The sequence below is a fragment of the Muscardinus avellanarius genome, assembly GCF_963383645.1.
Source record: "Muscardinus avellanarius genome assembly, chromosome: 6".
NCBI lineage: Eukaryota > Metazoa > Chordata > Mammalia > Rodentia > Gliridae > Muscardinus > Muscardinus avellanarius.
In genome coordinates this window covers 121,935,187-121,953,885 of record NC_137791.1, presented here as the reverse complement: position 1 = coordinate 121,953,885, position 18,699 = coordinate 121,935,187, and the positions used below count along the sequence as shown (strand labels likewise).

Genomic DNA, 18,699 nt, shown 5'->3' with positions numbered 1-18,699 from the left:
CACAGGAGGATGAGGAAAACAGCCCTGGCTAACCCACAATGTGGAGGCAGAGGGCTTCTTTTCACCATCACTATCTCTGCTACATCACAGTACTGATATCATCATCCACCTCCACAGATAACTGTAGTAGCTGGAACCTAAGTTTTCAATGATAATTTTGGAAATTAAAAATTGTATGTAGCTCAAACATAGCAAACAAATCAGCTTTAAAAGTACAGATTCCACACCACCCCATTACCATTTGTTGACACTGCATGCTACAACTCCAAACTTATTAGAAAAATACCTCTTTTGATCTTTCTTCTTTGGTAAATCTTCCAAATTTTTCTATCATTTCAGCCACAAATATAACATCCATTTTGTCAGAAAAGTTGGCTGCTTCCACGGTGTAAGCCAGCAGCTGGCGAGCCGTGGCCACGGCATTCGTGAGGTTGAGGGGCATCTACAGGAAAGAGGCAGGGACAGCGCTTTGAGAAATGATGGGCACAATCCTGACATTTTAACTTTGCATTTCAAAACATGGCAACAGATTGAAACTATTATTTACTCATCCTCCCCTGATTCAAATTCGAGAAAACTGAGATCTTAAGGAGATTATCCTGAGGGAATTTTTTTTTTTTTATCTTTGGAATGAAATATAATAATATATCACTGATCTGGTGGACAGGCTGAATCATCTTCTCCGCTCCGCTAATCCAAATTCTAGACATACCTTGCTCCCAATTGCTCAAGAAAGCCTTTCTGGAGTCCTCCAGCTGGGAACGATCGATCCCTCCCCTGGAAGTCCCACCGCACTGAAGTATGAACCACTTATTTACTACTTATCTTTACTGCCAGGCACTGCCAGCAACGGTTTACATTTGCTTATTTATTGACTTAAACACTGACTTTGCACCAACCTCTGCAAAAAGGGTGCGCTGGTGCTCAGAGCAAAGGAAATGAACAGCGCAAGCCTCCTCCCAGCTGCTCACGGCAGAGTTCAAGAGAGAGGCACAGAGCAAACAGAAGAGGCATCTGAGTCAGACGAGTATTCCAAGAGATAACTGTGGAATACTAAAAAAGGGATGCGAGGAACCAGGGCGTGGCTTTCCACCTGCACTGGAGGGGTGACTGGAACTGCATCTGGGGGACTCAGATGACAAAGGTATTCAAATAAAGGCACAAGGTCAGGTGGTAGCTGGGAAGGAAGATGCCAGAGGACAGCTGATCGCCAAGGCAGATAAATTGATTAAAGGCTTGCCCCCCCAAGTCTTTATACTTTATTTATTTGTTGGTTGGTTTATTTGTTTAGAGATGAAACCCAGGGGCATTCAACCTCTGAACTATATCCCCGGCCCTACTTTTTATTCTTTATTTTGAAACAGGGTCTCACTGAGTTTCAAAGGGGCTCACTAAGTAGCTGCGGCTGTCTTCAAAACCATTATCCTATTTCAGCCTCCCAAATGCTGAGATTACAAGTGTGCGCCACCATACCTTGCTCAAGTCTTTATCTAATGTTTAAAAAATTGTGTGTGTGTGTGTGTGTGTATTTGGTTTGGCCATCATATTTTATTTTCACAACTTGAGTAAATTTAAAGACTTTCTAGTTACCTGATTAAACATATAAAGAACTCTCGTGACATCATTTGCATACTGGCAACGAGAATAATCGTCATCTGCCCAAAAGCCACCTCTGTCACATCTGCGCCAAGCCTTTCTCTCATCCTGAGGGTTCCCAGGATAGATCCCGCTGCTATGGGTGTTCCGAGTGCACTGCAGATAGGCGGTAATGCCCGCCAAAGTCCTGGGCCACCTACAGAGGCAGAGACAAAATAGTTTCAGAAAACCTGGAATGACAGAAGACATTAAGTAATAGTAATAGCAGAGAAAAAAAAACCCAAAGATTATGATGTAGTGTGAGTAACTGCAGAGAAAAGTCAAGGGGGAAAAAAAATAAAATTCCTTGAAGACAAAAAAAAAAAAATGTTTTTAAAAGTTAACATGGAGCCAGGCATGGTGGCGCCCACTTATAATTTCAGTACTTGAGAGGCTGAGACAGGAGGAACACAGGTTCATGGCCAGCCTCAGCTACTTAATGAGGCTCTCTGCAACTCAGTGAGACCCTGTTTCAAAAGAAACAATAAAAAATGGGGCTGAGGGTGTAGCTCAAAGGCAGAATATGCCCCTGTGTTCAATCCCCAGCACCGCAAAAAAAAAAAGTTAACATGAATAACTTATCTTTATCAGCTGAGTATACTTTATTACTATAATACAATAAAATATTCCCTTATAATAGAATTCTATAATCTTTTAAGAATTGCTATGAATGTACAGGAAAATCAGATTGTACCAAATAAAATAGAAAATTGTTGCAATAGATGGTATTGTGTCTCTATTTAATAACTGTTATTACATCACTGGCTTATAAAACAGGCGTATAATGGCAGACTCTTGCTCAATATAAATGGAATCTGGCCTTTTGCAGAAATAGGGTTAGTATATGGGGGGGGGGGGCACACCATGGCCGGTCTGAGACTACTGTCCTTACAAAATCCTGCTTGCAAATCTGGCCTGTCTGTGGCTATTTGGGAACTTGAGGGATCAGCATACTCCCATGAACAGTTACTGGTAACAGTGGTTCCTTCTCCCTAGACTGTTAGGACAAGCAATACAATTGATGCTGAATAGCTGAGTTCCTCCTGGAGTCTAGGATTTTGTATATGCTAAGCAGAGGGGAGCTACATGACCAGCCCCCAGTAAAAGCCTGAAGTGCCGAGTCTCCTTTGGGCATAAAGGTTGCTTACTTATTATGGAGGAGTAGACTCCATGTGACCCCGTTAGGCACATAGAAACCCATACATGAATTCTTCCAGAGCCATCTGGATCCTTCTTCCTCATGATCCAGCTATGGATCATGCATTAATACTATATCTTTCAGCTGTGAGTATGACTCTATGCTAAGTCCCATAAATTCTTCTAATAAATTTCTGAGCACAGGCATAGCCTTAAAGATCTCCACCATAGCATTCTACAGAGTGTATTGGGGAGAAGCTACTCACTTACAGTGTAGTCACCGTACCACTGACTACACAGACCTGCTGATGTGCATCCTCACCCTAGGGACAGGGAGGAAGCTTTGGTATGTAGGCTCTATTTTTCTCCAAAACTGAGATCAAAATTAAGCAAATTTAACACAATTTACAGCTGACATCTAACATAGGAATCACTAAATTATAATATCAGTCACATCGAAACAGAATTCATTACCCCAAACTACATAAATAGATCAAGCAACACTAAATCTTATTAATGCGGTGGGAGTTTAATGGTATAATATCTTAAGGAGCATTAAAAGAGAAATAATGCTAATTAATCAGCTAAATATTTTGGGTTTTCTTCTATTTTTTTAGAAAGGTAAAATACTCAAAAACGATGAGTAAGACATAAAATCTACTGTAAATGAAAACATATTATGATTACTTAATAAAAGATGATGGATATAACAAAATTAACAAATAGCAAAAACACTTCATTTTAAAGTATGCAACATAAATATAGATCAACTTAGGCACAGAAAAAGCTTGTCCTTTGTCAATAATAACTGCTTATTTCCATATGCTCATGTGAAGAAGTTTATTTCTTTTTTAAAAAAAAGAATGAAAGTAATGAAGATCTAGGTGGTCTCAAAGTGTTATTACTGTTTCTTCTCCTTGGATTGAAAAGATTAACAACACCAAAGGGTTTCCCTATTCTTAAAATATCAGGATTATAGCCAAGAGGTGGCAATAGAACCCACAGAAATAATGCTCAGCATTAGGTAGTATTTACATTGCTTAAAAGAGTAAAGTATTTCTCTTTGTTTATATCATTAAGCCTGTTATTAAAATCCCTCAACAAAAAAGATATGAAATTAACAGTATATCTAAAAATGTGTTAAACTTTTGAAAGTAAGGAGGAGCCACGATAGACGTTGCTACCTCTCACAAGTTCTAAGCTTTTTACTAAAAATAAATAAATAAATAAAATTAACTCATTCTGCTTATCTTCTACAACCTACTCCACCCCTACTGGGCTTTCCAAAAATGTCTCCACAAGTTTCCTATCCGTTTTCATTTCCTGAAGTCCTTCTCACTTAACTGCAAGAAGAACTGAGTAGGGGAGAAAATTATATCTGCAAATCTTCTATTATGATGTCCACTCAACCAATAGTTAGAAGTGCTGAACAACCCTACAAAACTGCTAAAATTCATCCATAGCCCTTGAGAAAAACAGGCAGTGCTGTTAACTTGTTTAAATTTTGCTATTTTAACAAAATATCCAAAATGGTCCTCTAAACGAGTTTTTAACTTACACAGCAAGCAAAAGCATTTGTTAAATATAACTCTATTTTGAGAGACTCTTAAATCAACAGTCCTTAAAGTTCAGGTACTTTTCCCATCTCCATAGACTATCTTGAAATTATTATTTCTGGCGCGATGGCGCACACCTGTGATCCAGTATTGGAGAGACAGAGACAGGAGGATTGCAAGTTCAAGACCAGCCTCAGCAACAGAGCGAGACTCAGCAACCTGGTGACACCCTGTTTCAAAAGTAATAAATAAAAAAGACCTGGGGGTTTAGATCAGAAACAGAATACTCCTGGGTTCAATCCTCAGTACCACAAACAAACAAACAAACAAAAAAAAAAAATACAGTCCACTGACAGACATATAAGGATATTTAGGTGGATACGTACACAATTCTCAAATTTTGTTTCTCAGGATAGGAGTCCAATTATGTGCCTTTAGGAATAAAACAAGTTTTGGACAAATCAGACTTTTCCCAGTTCTTTCCACGTCACTGACCTGAAGTCCCCTTTGTTATTCACTACCCTCTCCGGAGGACAGTACTGTGCAGAGCTTTCTAAGACCACTATATCAACAGTTCTGGTATTGTTCCCACGCTTGCTCTGGACATGACAGCCCCAATTTCCAGTAGATCCAGCCTGAATATTAGAAATGGTAAGGGCACTGCATGAAAAGAAGATTCCAAAAAGAGAAAATTTGATTACGCAAAAAAGGAGACAATGCAATTTTCAACCAGTCACTTAGCAAATTTAAATGAATGTACTCAATGACCTTTAAGTCCTTCAGTTTCAAGACAAAACAAGAAAGGAAGGAATTCCTTCAAATAAAATGGTAAGAGCAGTAAGAGGAGTATGGATAAGAGCAATGGTATATGATACTGGAGACTTCTCCTTCCTCACAGGGAGAACAGAGCTCCCGAGGGGACAGAAACGGAATTCCAAAGGCAGGAACATCACCAATCCCTTCTTCAGCAAAATTTAGGGGAAGTTTTTAAGTCACTAAGGTTTCCAAGTTCCAAAGATTCTTAAATAGCAGCAAAATATTAAAGTATGAGAAAGTACAGTACTAATTATGTAATTAAGAAACAAGTGAAGGTAGAGTATTTTATGGGAAAAGGGTTATGTTAGAAGCAAACCTTTAAATCTCAAAAGATTTAGAAAATGAACAAATGATGCTTTCATAAAGAAGGTTTCCATGTAAAACGTGCATTTCCTTTCTCAAACAGCTATATTTTCTTTTTTTTTTTCTTTCTATTTTTTGAGACAGGGTCTTGCTAAATTTCACAGGCTGTTCTTGAACTCACTAACCTTCTGCCTTCGCCTCTGGAGTAGCTGGGGTTACAGGCATGTGTCATCATGTCTGGCTGAACAGCTGTGTTTCTAAATAGCCATCAATAAATCCTCTTTTCAAGATGAAATCATAATTTTCTAATATAAAACTTACTAATTAAAGAGTAAATGTCAGAATGTTCAATTAACCTTTACACATTCACACCACCCACCATGCTTTGCCGTTATACAGACACAAATGATAATAATTAGATATAAAGCATGTATTATTTTAATTAACATAAAAATTATGTCTTGAAGTCAATACACATATTTGGTCTCCTAAAACAGTTATGGCTGCAGCAAATGTCCCATGAAAGACTGAGACACTATTATATCCAAAGTTATCAAAGAAAATGTTTATTATCTTTGCCAAGTTTGGAAAATATGTCAATAACTGCAATTAATTCTTAGTATTGTCAAGATCAAGAGGCAAAAAAGTTTGATGTTAAATTTAATGACCAGAAAGTTTGAAAATATTTTACTATATGTGACTATATTCAACTAGGAAGAAATATATGGCAAGTTTGGTAAAGAAAATCATTCCTTGGTCCAGAAGTTCCCAATCTTCCTAAGTTTGCAGCCTTCACTAACTAGAACTTTTTCACGGTGCTCCTAATCCAAACAAAATGTCGATGATGAGTCCGGTCATTAAATTAAACCACAAAAAATGTATATCTGAATAACTTAATAGCTATTTAAAAGTTAACATAAAATTGAAATTGGATTTTTATTTCCTTCTCAAATAATCACAATGACTTCTTAATGGGATGTAAGCGCCTACTGGGTACTCTGAAAATAATCAAACTTCACATTTAGGTCAGACAATGACATCCGTATATCTTGTTCCACAACAGTTATTGTCCAAAACCCCATTATACGATGATAAAAAAGGGGTGCAGCACGGTTCAATGTCAACAGTGCACACCACCAGAAGCTGGGAGCTGAGTGGTGTCCAGCCAATGTCAAAATTAGTACACTCTCTTTCTTGCACTTTAGCTGCAAAAAAATATTAATCCAAATTACAACTCAAAAGCATAAGTAAAATCGAGAGCCAGGTATGGTAGTGCATGCTTATAATCCCAGCATTTGAGAAGCTGAGACAGGAGGATCATGGTTTGTGAACAGCTTCAGCTACTACTTAGGCTCTCTGCAACTCAGTGAAATCTGTTTCAAAATAAAGAATTTAAAAAAGGGCTGGGGGTACAGCTCAGAGGTAGAATGCCCCTGAGTTCCATTCTCAGTACCACAGGGGGGGAAAAAAATCCAGAGACAATTCTTAATCTTAAAATGAAAATGTACCTTGCAATCAAGGAGCAGTTGTGAATCATGTTCTTTTCAACGAAGATACCTTGTGATTCATCAGTTTCAACTCTTCGCCCATCCTGATACCATAACACTTGCATGTCCTGATCAATATAAGAAGCCATGCACTGAAAGGGAAGGCTGTCTCCTTCAAACACAACTTGGCGGTGAGACGGGGTCATGAAGAAGGATGGCAATTCCAGGGGAGGATCTAGAGACGGTAGAACAAAGACTTAGTAAACCAATATGGTATCAGGATCTCACACTATAACTAATATAGAAATTCTATGTAGAATTACAGAAGTGGAAGCACAAGCATCCTCAGTAATCAGCATTCTAATGTGAATGTCAATAAGGCTGCTGGTGAGTTGGGTGGTTCTATGGCCTGGTCGTGTCCCCCAAGGGATCATGTGTTGGACACCTGGTGCCCAATGTGATGAAATCTTAAGTGGAGCCAAGTGGGAGACCCATAGGTCATTGGGGACCACGCCTCAGATGGGAACGCTGTTCTTCTGAGAGCTGTTGTTACCACAGCCTGGTTGTTACTGACCCCTGACTTACGGTCCTACAGATGACCTCTTGCTCACATGTGCATTCCTACCATGACACCTTTGCCACAAGCCAAACCCACACATCTGCCAGGTTTTTAGAACCCAAACCTGTGATCTGACCAAACCTCTCTTCTTCAAAACGTTCAAGTACTTTATCATAGTGATGAAAATCAGACTAATAAGCATGGGTCATAGAAAAAACAAGATTAAGGAAAATGTAAACCATTTCATACTCAGTTCTGATACACAGAGTTGTTCTTTTCTTGGTGGAATCATTAAGACTATCAGAAGATCACTGAAGCAAACTAAAAGAACAAGTTGCAAAACAAAACATAAATCTAGAGAACAGAACTAGTGATAAGTAAATGCTGATATTCACTATTTTAAAATACACTGTGGAGATTGTATTACCTTTGACTAAAAAAATCGTTTCTGGAGGTAAAAAGTAATACGCATTCACTGTTCAAAATTTAAAATATTTAAACAAAAAGGGAAGGGAAGGGAAAAATCTTTAAAGATCTCATATTTTATAAATGCCTTTTGAAAAATGATATATTTCCTTCCAGTCAGAAAAGATGAAAGGGAAAAGATTTTAAATATATATGTGAAAATGTACACAAATACAACAGGCTCATTAAAAGCCTTTAAAATATTTAATTCACTGTTTAACACAATTCTATTTTTAGCACTAACATATCCTAAAGAATAATAGCAAATATGCAAAAATATATACAAAGAAATTAATCCTTGCATTATTTATGGAATTAGAAATGATCAGCAAGCTAAGTATGCAGTAATGAGGAAGCTGTTAAATTATGGCCACAGCTATACAATGCATCGGTATGCATCTATTCCATATGATAAGGAAATAAGTTTACATTACTTCAACTTTTAAGGAGTTAGAAAGTATTATTAGTCTGATATTTCTATCAAAACACAGAAGCCCTTCTTCTTTGGCTGGAGACATACTCAGTGATGGAGCACTTGCCTGTCATGCCTGAGGCCCTGGGTTCAATCCCTAGCACCACAACCAAATGAACAAAATATTGAAAAATGGTATAGAAGATAATACACTAAGGTTTCAAATCTAGGTCTCTTTGAGTGATAAGAATGTAGGCATGGGTTTTATTTGCTTCTTTTGATTTTATTTTCCCTTAATAAAGCTTAATTTTCATTCAGTGAGCATATTTAACTTGTTAAATAGAAAAATTAATAATCGTAAAGCAAAGAGTAAAAAAAAAAAAAACAAGATTATTTATTTCCCAACACAAACATTAGGCTGGTATCTCTGTTGTCTGAGTATTAGCTCAGGTTAATGGAGTGAGTTTTGGTTTGTTTCTTATTTAACATGTGCTAAATATGTTATTTCTCTCGTGTCTTCAGATAGTCTTCAAAAATCATGATTTTCAATAGCTGCATATTAGTTGACTGAATTGACATGTCAAACGTAGCTAAATATTCCTCTATTTTTTAAAATTTAGAATATGCTTACGTATAAAGCCTTGATATTTTACATACACAGGTGACCATTTCCTAAGAATTAACTCCACAACGTAGAACTATCAAACCTAATTGTATTGTACCAACCTTTTAAGAACACTGACACATATTGTTGAACCATACTTTTAAAAAGTTGTATCAGGGAGCAAGAAATGTAGTTCAGGGTAGAGTATTTGCCAACCACGTACACTGCCCTGTGTTTGATTATCAGCATGAAAAAGAGGCTGTATCAAGTCATACTCCCACTAACAAATAATATGTGGACATCCTGAGATGCTATTACTATTGGCAAATTCCTCATCTGTCAACTCATTCAGAGCCTAAATATCTATACTGTTCTTTGAAATAGGTTTTCATAAATAGAGCTATTCAGAGCCCAAGAATAGTTCCCTTAAAGATCAGTAGGAAAAATAATGCTTTGTAATCCTGCTGGCTTAATTGTTGACATAAACGAATTATCAAATCCTTAAAGATTAATGGTTGTACTTTAGTTACATCAAAAAATGTTATAGTTTGTCAAAAACAACAGCCAAAAAAAAAAAACCATGCTAGCAAGTCAAATTATGGCAACTCCTTCCTCAGCTTTGGTTTCTCTCTTACCACATGTCAACAGCTCCTGCTTCACTCCTGTGACTGGTTGGGCCTGCAGTGACTTAGGGTACACACACCTGGTGTCCCGTACAGTGATGTTCCTCTCCTTGACCCAGCGATGCATCCACAATATGTTACAGTCACACAAAAGATACTCAGTCTGAAATTCTCTGTAACATACAATTTATAGATGATAGTGAATAAAGTAAAATAGAGCTTTTGCTTTAGCTTGGTTTGTTGGAAAGCACAATACTTCTCACCTCTACCACACCCATGGCATACGCCATCAACTGTCTCCTTTCCAAAGTCTTCCAGGATGTTGGACTCCAACACTGTCCTCTGCTTTTAATCAAGGTTAACATGCAAAGAAAAACTATTTGTCAGATATCCCTCATCTATACAACATGGTGCACACCCCCAGGATTCTGGAATACCAAATCCCTACCTTTTGTCTATCAAACCTAAAGTACATGGCAATAATTTGGGACCTAATTTCTTAACATTATTGCCATGTTCATGACCTAACTGCTTATAATCTCTCCTGATGATTTTTGGCAATAAAATAGAAATCCAAAGCAATATAGGATGGTGTGTGTGGTTCTATTCTGGACCTCTGACTAGACTGTCAGCTCCTCATGGGTTTACACTATTTCTGACCCTTTTCTTTTATGATATTTACAAACTTAAGAGATGAAGTCTCAGAAACCTCAGATATCAGATATATAAAAATAAGAATACTTCTTACTTGATATGAACAAATCAAAGAATTATCTTTACCTGAGGCAAAAAAAAAAAAAAAAACTGGTGTTGGAGGCAAAACACAAAGAAAGGATAAACACAGAGAGCTTAGACAAAAGCACAACTGTTAGGATAAGCAGCCCAGTTATGCCAACGCCTCTCCGGCTTCTCCTCCGGATTGTGCTGACTACCTCATAGCCAGTCAAAGGGGGCCACAGGATGCCCAACAACCAGTCCCCTGATAATACACTCACTGGGGTATGAGCCACGCAATCAGTAAACGCCCCGTACTTCGTGCGATCTTCCTCTGTGAGCGGAAGCCCCCTCCTCCCAGCTGCCTGATATAAAAGGGAGCTGGGCTGTCGTAATAAAGCTTTTGCTTGTTTGCTTGCTTGCTTATCTCCGACGGCTGGCCTTGGGTTTTTTCTGCGCCGGACTTCCACTTTCAACAACAATCTCCTGAATGCTTTACTCACGAAGCACTGACTACTCATAGCACCACACACTCTGCTAGGTCCAGCCAATAAAAATAACTTCAAGACACTGCCCCTTCCCACCAAGAAGAAAAAAGAACGCATATATAACTAACAGAATGTAATGTGTTCAAAGACTTATGATTAAACACCTCTAACACACACTGTGTGGGCACAGGGTTCATACTGCAAGTTTTGGCAAAAATATTAAAAATATGGAAGAAGAAAAGCGGGCTGCTATGGAATACAGGAAAGAGAGAATATGTATATAAATCAATGCCAAAAAAAAATTACCTGACCGACTTCTAATCTTCTAATTTCTAAGCACCACCTTTTCTTGTCAGTTCCTATCATTGCCAGGGAAAACACCTGCAAAGTATTCTGGTACTTGACTGACTAGGATCTTTGGCACTTGCAACCTTTTTTCTTCCCTTCCTTCCTTCCTTCTTCCTCACCTTCCTTTTTCTTTATTTCCCCCCATGGTGCTGAAGATTGAACCTAGTACCCCCTGCATGGGAGGCAAGCACCCCACTACTGAGCTATTACTCATGTTCCTTTTTATTTTATTTTGAGACAGTCTTCTGAAATTGTCTAGGCTAGCCTCCAACTTCCAATTCCTCCACTTCAGCGTCCCAAATAGTTGGGATTACAGGCATTTTCCCACCCCGCCCAACTTGCAATTTTATTTCTTAAACTTCAGAGAAGGGCTGGAAGCATCTTTCAGTAGAAGAGCACTTGCTAGCAGGCTTGAGGCCTTGAGTTCCATCCCCACCAAAAAAAATAAATGAAAATAAAAATAAAAACCAAAAAAATGAATGGCTTGAGCCCACTAAGTATACCAAACGGAGTCAAAAGGAATTGTTTCCCCTCATAAGCAGATCTCTGGATAGGAACAAAAGTGGCACCAACAGGAGAGACCACGTAGTGTCAGCTGGTGGGATTCCCTAAGTGTATATATCCACCTGCAAAATGGTGACAAGCAAGGTCAGAGTCTAGCCTGCTAGATACATCCCAATGGAAACTGCTACATAAGACTGAAATGACAAGTTTAGAGAAGGAAAGGGGATAGGGGTATATCTCAGTAAGGTCCTGTATTTGATTCTCAGCACAGGAAGAGAGAGAGAGAGAGAGAGAGAGAGAGAGAGAGAGAGAGAGAGAGAGACAGAGACAGAGAGAGAGAGAGAGACAGACGAAAGAAGAAAGAAGAAAGAAGAAAGAAGAAGAGGAGGAGGAGGAGAGGGAGGGAGGGAGGGAGGGAGGGAGGGAGGGAGAGAGAGAGAGAGAGAGAGAGAGAGAGAGAGAGAGAGAGAGAAGAGAGAAGAGAGAATGAGAATGGAGGAAGAGAGGGAGGAAGAGAGGGAGGGAAGGAGGGAGTCAGCAAACACTAAACAGAGGGATCTACTAAAAGAGAAAAATTTCCCCTGAAAAAGATTCAATCTCATAAAGTACACAAAATGTGAAAAACAATAATTTAACTATCATTCCAACAGACATTAATGTAACTAACAGGTTGAGCTAGAATGAGGTTTATTTTGAAATAGAGTTACTTTCAAAAGTCATTCCTGTGTGATTTCTCACCAAACTTGCTTCTGGAGGAAAAAAAATGTTAACCAAATCTAAAGCTACAGAGAACTGCATGAACGCGATCTTATGCTGACTTCACAAAGCTGGCCTTCTCAGTAAACATTCCCAGAAACAGCAGGAATAGTGGTGAATTCAGTGTGCAGCAGGGATTACAGGATAAAATTAAATCCTAAGAGTGTGAAACACTCCCCACTGCAGTCTTCAGAGAGAGGGTTGGTTTATACTTTGGGGATTTAATTAGTCAAACAATGAAAATATCTCCTAATTTGAAAACAAAATCAAAGAGAAACAACCCATTTATTTACTTTGAATATAAAGTAGAGAAATATAATATTCTAAGGAGAAACTGGCCATCTGAGCCTGAAGTGCATAGAGATTCATGGTATGTTTTACAGTATAAATGCATACTCAAAAGAGTCTAATTTTTACAAATTCACAAGAAATTCCCCATAAAATCTCTTAGACCACATAACAAACTTTCTTTTAATTTTCAAAAGTGAATATATGCTTAACAGGACAAAAAATTCTTACTTACAAAGACCGTAATGAACCAAGATAATCAAAAGTTCCTTGAGACAATGAAGAAAACAAATTCCCTGAAAGGTTTCTGAAAGAAAAAAAAAAGAAAAAAAAAGAATTTTACTTTTAAAAACAGTTATAGAGCTGTGTGTAGTGGCACACACTTGTAATCCCAGTACTTGAGAGGCTGAGACAGGAGGATATTGGGTTGGTGGAAAGTCACAGCTATTTAGTGAGGCCCTCTGCAACTTAGTAAGACCTTGCTTCAAAATAAAGAATAGAAAATAGGGCTGGGGGTATATTGGAGGAAATATGCCTCGGGTTTCCACCCCCAGTACTGCAATATATACACATACCCTATTTTACTGTTTCATTTTTCTAAGTCTCTGTAAACATTATGTAAAGTTATAAAGGAGTCATGGAAATTGTTTCACTTATAAAGAGTATCTAGTAAATATTTTCTCCAAAGTTGAAGAAAAAAATTACTTAAGCTAACAAAATTTTTTTAAATCGACTAATGCTAGATAAGAAATTATCTGTCAAATACCAGGTGAATAAACTTAAAAAAGCTATCTTTCACTGAATTCCCATGAGATCTGCTCCTCATGTATTCATCCACTCAGGACCCATGTAAGGAAAGCAGAAAATAAGAACTTAAAAACAAATTAAAAATAACAAGAATTGAGATGTCAAAAAAGAAGAATGGGTAAGAATGGTCTCAGTCATCAGCAGGAGGAACACATCATAATGAAGTGAAAGGACAAGCACAGCAGAGTCCAGAGGTGGAAGGAGACCTCAGATAGGATGCAGCATTAGTCTTGGACAAATTACATTGCCCATCTCCCTCTTGTATCAAGTACCGTTAACAAAACCTAAACCTAGAGGCATCTTATATGAACTAAACCCAGGACAGCCAATGCTTCAATCTGGGTCATTTGCTACATTCACAGGATTACACTAAGGCATGTCTTCCAAGGTTGGCTGTAAGTTCAGGGGCTGCAGTGGAGAGAGCGCCCTGTGTATCTCTTCCACTGGAATGCCTCTGGCAGCAGAGAACACAGCCGAGACCGACAGGACATCCTCCCAGTAAAACCCAACATGATAAAGGTCCTTCAGTATTGGAAAAAACTGTTTGTTTGGCTGCCTAAAGTAAAGTAATTGGCAGGAGCTTGGGGTGGGGTGGGGGGGCACAGAAATTACACATCCTTAAACACTTAAATCAGACTTCAGCACTGAGATGCTCTCAAAAACGTAACCAAAGAAAACTGGGAATGACACAGAAAGAGCTTTGAATGGCAACCACAACAGAATGTCCCTGCTCAGTGTCACAGAGAGCTCACTGAATGAGGGGCAGGTGAATTACTACCTGCCCTCATCTTTATGTTATGTGCATGTGTATGGTGTAGTCTATGACCTGCCTAGCATTCCTACACAAAAAAATTTGCAAAGCACAATGTTCTTAAACTCAAAACGTTTGGGGCACTGACAAGAGGCCCCTGCCATCCCCCGAGAAAAATTCCACAACATATCATAAAACTTTGTTTCATGCAAAAATTTGTTTAAAATATTGCGTAAACCAGGTATGGTGGTATATGCCTGTACACCCAGTACTTGGGAGGCTGACCCAGGAGGATTGCAGATTCAAAGCCAGCCTCAGCAACTCAGTGACACTCTCAGCAACCTAGCAAGAACTTGTTTCCAAATTTAAAAAAAAATAGGGTTGGGGTGGAGCTCAGAAGTACACCACCTCTGGGTTCAATCCCCAGCACCACAAAAAATATATTTTTAATATTATTTTATATTATTTTATACTGTATTATCTTATAATACAGTATAAAATATGCATTTTATATTTTACACTATACATATAGTGTAAAATTACCTTCAGGCTGTGTATAGGCATATTATGAAACATAATTAATTTCATGTTTAGATTTAGATTTCATTCCCAAGATATAATGAGCTGTATATTTGTAAGTATTCCAAAATCTGAAAAAAAAATTCAAAATTGTTGGACTTCTGGTCCCAAGAATTTTGGATAAGCAACACTCAAGCTGTATTATATTCTGAGGATACTCTATCTCCTTGATTAAATATAAGCCCCTTATGCCTTATTGCTACTTTAATAATTAGTATGTATATATTCATTTAACATATTACATGTAATACATATATATATATTTTTTTTTTCTTTTCTGTATTGCAGATTAAATTCAGGGGCATTCTACCTCAGAGCTATTCCCCCATCCCTTTTTATATTATTTATTTTGAAACATGATCTTGCTATGTTGCTAAGAGTGGCCTTGAATCTGCAATCCTTCCGTCTCAGCGTTCCAAGTACTGGGATTAAAGGTGTGCACCATCAAGCCCGGCTCAAAGCTTCCTTGTAGTTGAGTAGAAAAGAAAAGTTACTTACAGCCGAACCAGATTGGTGAGTCCTCGAAATATGTCTGCATTCAGACATCCTATCCGATTGTTGGTCAGGTCCCTAAGGAGAAAGGGGACACAGTGTTTTCAATTGGTTCTGTTCAGTCCTCAAGGTCTTATCACTTGATAGCCAAGAATGGTCCCCAGGTCACATACAATACCTTTCTTTTATGCATCTTTGGGATACTTACCTACCACCAATGAGACAAAAATGGCATTGAGAAAAAAATGATTCTTGCTTTTGCTTAGTTCTTATTTACACATAGATTAAATGCTGCTTAATTAGATTTCAAGTATTAATTCCTCAAAAGTCACTCAAGATAAAACTGAACTGATGAAGACGAGACTTAATCTGTCTTGCTGTCTGCAATACAATTCCTTTGATGATCTACAGTTAAAATTATGCAGAAGCAGTTGGAGGACTAAGGCCAACTCAAGCCAGCAAGTAGAGATAATGTATAAAGGGTAAATTATCAGCATGACGAAATTCTCATTTCTTCATGAACATTTGAAACTTCACTTTCTAACTTCATTCCTTTAAATACTCAGAAGTTTTGTCTGCCATGAAATTAAAAAAAAAAGACTTAGCTTTTACTTTATAGATTCATCACTTCATGCCAAGCCAAATCAACAATATCTAGGTAATGACCCAATTATTTTTTCAGCCAGCTCTAACTTCTACATCTTCTTGAATGTTATTTTCTAAATATTTTTCTACTCCTCAATCTATGAAACATTTCCCTTTTGATTTATGCAGAATTTTTAGTTAACATCTTGTCCTGCAGAATTTTTAGTTAACATCTTGTCCTGTCTTTACTGTACTTTATACCATGGACAAGGAACACAATTTTAATTTTACATTTAATCAGAGACCTGAGCTGTTTATAAGCAAAAGGCATTTGTTGGGAAATAGCAACTGACCATTTTTGCAGCTTGTAACTGGAATGGTATGCCCTGCATCACTGTTCATCTGTGGACTTAGTAAATTCCACGTGTAAAAAAACCCTCCTTTAATAGCCAGGTATGGTGGAAAACACTTGTAATTCCAGTCCTTGAGAGGCTGAGACAGGAGGATAGCGTGTTGGACAACAGTACACAGAAACTTAGCAAGACCATTTCAAAACAAAAACTAAGCCAGGTGTGGTGGCACACACCTGTCATCCCAGTACTTTAGAGTTTGAGACAGTAGGATCACAGTTTCAAGAACAGCTTCAACAAGGGACTCTCATCAAACTAGCAAAATGCTGTCTCAGAAATAAGCATAAAATAGGGTTGAAGGTGTAACTTAGAGGTAGAACAGCCCTGAGTTCAATTCTCAGTACCATTAAAAAAAAAAAAAAAAAAAAGAAACTCCAAAGGGCTGAGGGTGTAGATTCAGAGGTATAACATCCCTAGGTCCCAATAAAAAGAAGATAAAGAAACTTCAACAAATATTAATTTAAATTTTTATTCACTATTAGATTGTGAATAACACAATAAAATTCATAGTTCCTTTAAAGAATGAAAATAAAACATCTAAATAAAATTTTCACACTTTTACCATATTTTCTTCAATGTGTATACTATTTCATCATAGAGTACACATTCTTTGTGTTACACTTTGAGTTACTTTAGAAAAGTGATTCAAAGTATCCATTTCCAAACTAAAATGGTTAAGATTCCAAACCATATACCTGGGAAGGACAGAGAATGCATCCGCTTGACTACAAATTATAAAAGCATAGCATCTGAACCAAGTACGCACTTAGTTTTCGCCGTAGTTATTTCAAAAAGCTACCCTAAATAATCCCGGCTCAATAACTCCACAGCTCTCCCTTCCCTCTCTTATAGCAACTTGTGCAGGAAGAATCTCATGCAATACAAACCTTTATCTGTGCTCACTGTACAGCTGAAGTTCCTCAGAATATTAAAGCTAAGTATTTAATCGTGTGGGACATTTTTTATTCCAGTACATTGTCTGTTTATTTCTGGAGATAAGTGTTTAAGAAAATTAGGTATAATCTTGTGAACTGTTGCTTAAACAAGTATTTCTGGGCTCTATTCATGACCTCGTCTCAATTCTTTGCTTTAAATGGTACGATTGCCATTGATTCTCTGGGAAACAATTTCATTATAGCCACACCTACTTCAATGAAATTGAGGTATCGGTAACACACTTTCATTTGGATTGAGAATCAGCTTGAGTTTTTTGATAAAACAAAAGAGAAACTGAATGTGCCTAAACAACTTCTGGTAGTTTATCTTTGAGAAAAGCCACTTCATCTTTTTTATTCAAATTGCCTATATAAAAAAAAAAGACAAAGGCATGATACATTTAGAAAAAGTGTTATCAATGGCCGCAGAGTAGGATACATGACTGAAATGAATGATTTAAGGCCTCCTCCCTAAGAAAAAGTATCTATGTCAATAAGTAGCTAGATATCATTACTACTGGGGAGTACCTTTACATCCACCGAGTTAATATATAGGACCCCTTTAGCTTGCACATTCTGTACCCTAAGTTCAATTACAAGTCAGCTGTTTGGAATTAAGAATGTATTCTGTACTGGGAAGAACATTATAAATGGCAATTACCTTCTTAGGCAAGAACACAAGAGACTACTTAATGTGTAATGCATTGAGAAAAACGCTACAGCAATGCCGAGCACATTATCAGTAATTAAATTAAATGCTACTGAACAAGACTTCTTAAAAATTTATTTTAAATAGCAGTACTTGAGAAATTATTTAAGATAAAGAGCTAGATGGAGAACCTAACGTGTTTTGCAATAAGTTTGAAACTTCCCAATGAAATTGCTCTTTATTAACAGTCAAATTTCTTTTAAACTAAAAGCATAGATATATTATTAGTACTACATTTTTATTACCCAAAAAAATGCTGTGAGCCAGGGGTTGTGGTTAATCCCAGTAACACACACACACACACACACACACACACACACACACACACACACACAGAGCTGTGAATACAGTGGTGTGAATTACAGAGGGAAGAAATATGTGGTCCTTTCTGATAATATTCATGGTACATTCCTCCCCTGAAAAAAAGGCTAGCCCCTGCTTGAGGACTGAGGTCCTTGGCATACATGCAACTGGGACCCAGCAATGCAGGAAGTAAAGAGAAAGCAGCTCACTGTTCTAAGTGGAGCTCCTTGGTGCTGCCCCACCCTCCCCAGCACTTCCCTGCGGTGTTGTCTGTTTGGGGGCCATGTTAAATATCCCCGGCCTGCGTCTGCATGGGGGAGTACTAACAGCCTCCGAGGCTCCTGGCATGTATCACTTTGCCTTTCTGGGCCTAAATGCTGTCCCTACATCCAGACTCTCGGTGGGTGTCTATGATTCCACGGACTTAACCCTT

At 37.8% G+C, this 18,699-nt stretch overlaps 1 protein-coding gene across 1 annotated transcript in view; it reads right to left on the bottom strand.

Annotated features, from left to right (window-relative positions):
* Nucleotides 1–18,699, bottom strand: part of ADGRA3 (adhesion G protein-coupled receptor A3) — a gene marked incomplete at both ends in the record, with an annotated part of 124,116 nt that overhangs the window by 46,922 nt on the left and 58,495 nt on the right. The window contains 7 exons of the mRNA XM_080697664.1: nt 287–442; nt 1,591–1,792; nt 4,824–4,988; nt 6,956–7,169; nt 9,610–9,770; nt 12,931–13,002; nt 15,331–15,402. Of these exons, the coding sequence (XP_080553790.1) occupies nt 287–442; nt 1,591–1,792; nt 4,824–4,988; nt 6,956–7,169; nt 9,610–9,770; nt 12,931–13,002; nt 15,331–15,402 (1,042 nt within the window). The remainder of the gene's footprint in view (nt 1–286; nt 443–1,590; nt 1,793–4,823; nt 4,989–6,955; nt 7,170–9,609; nt 9,771–12,930; nt 13,003–15,330; nt 15,403–18,699) is intronic.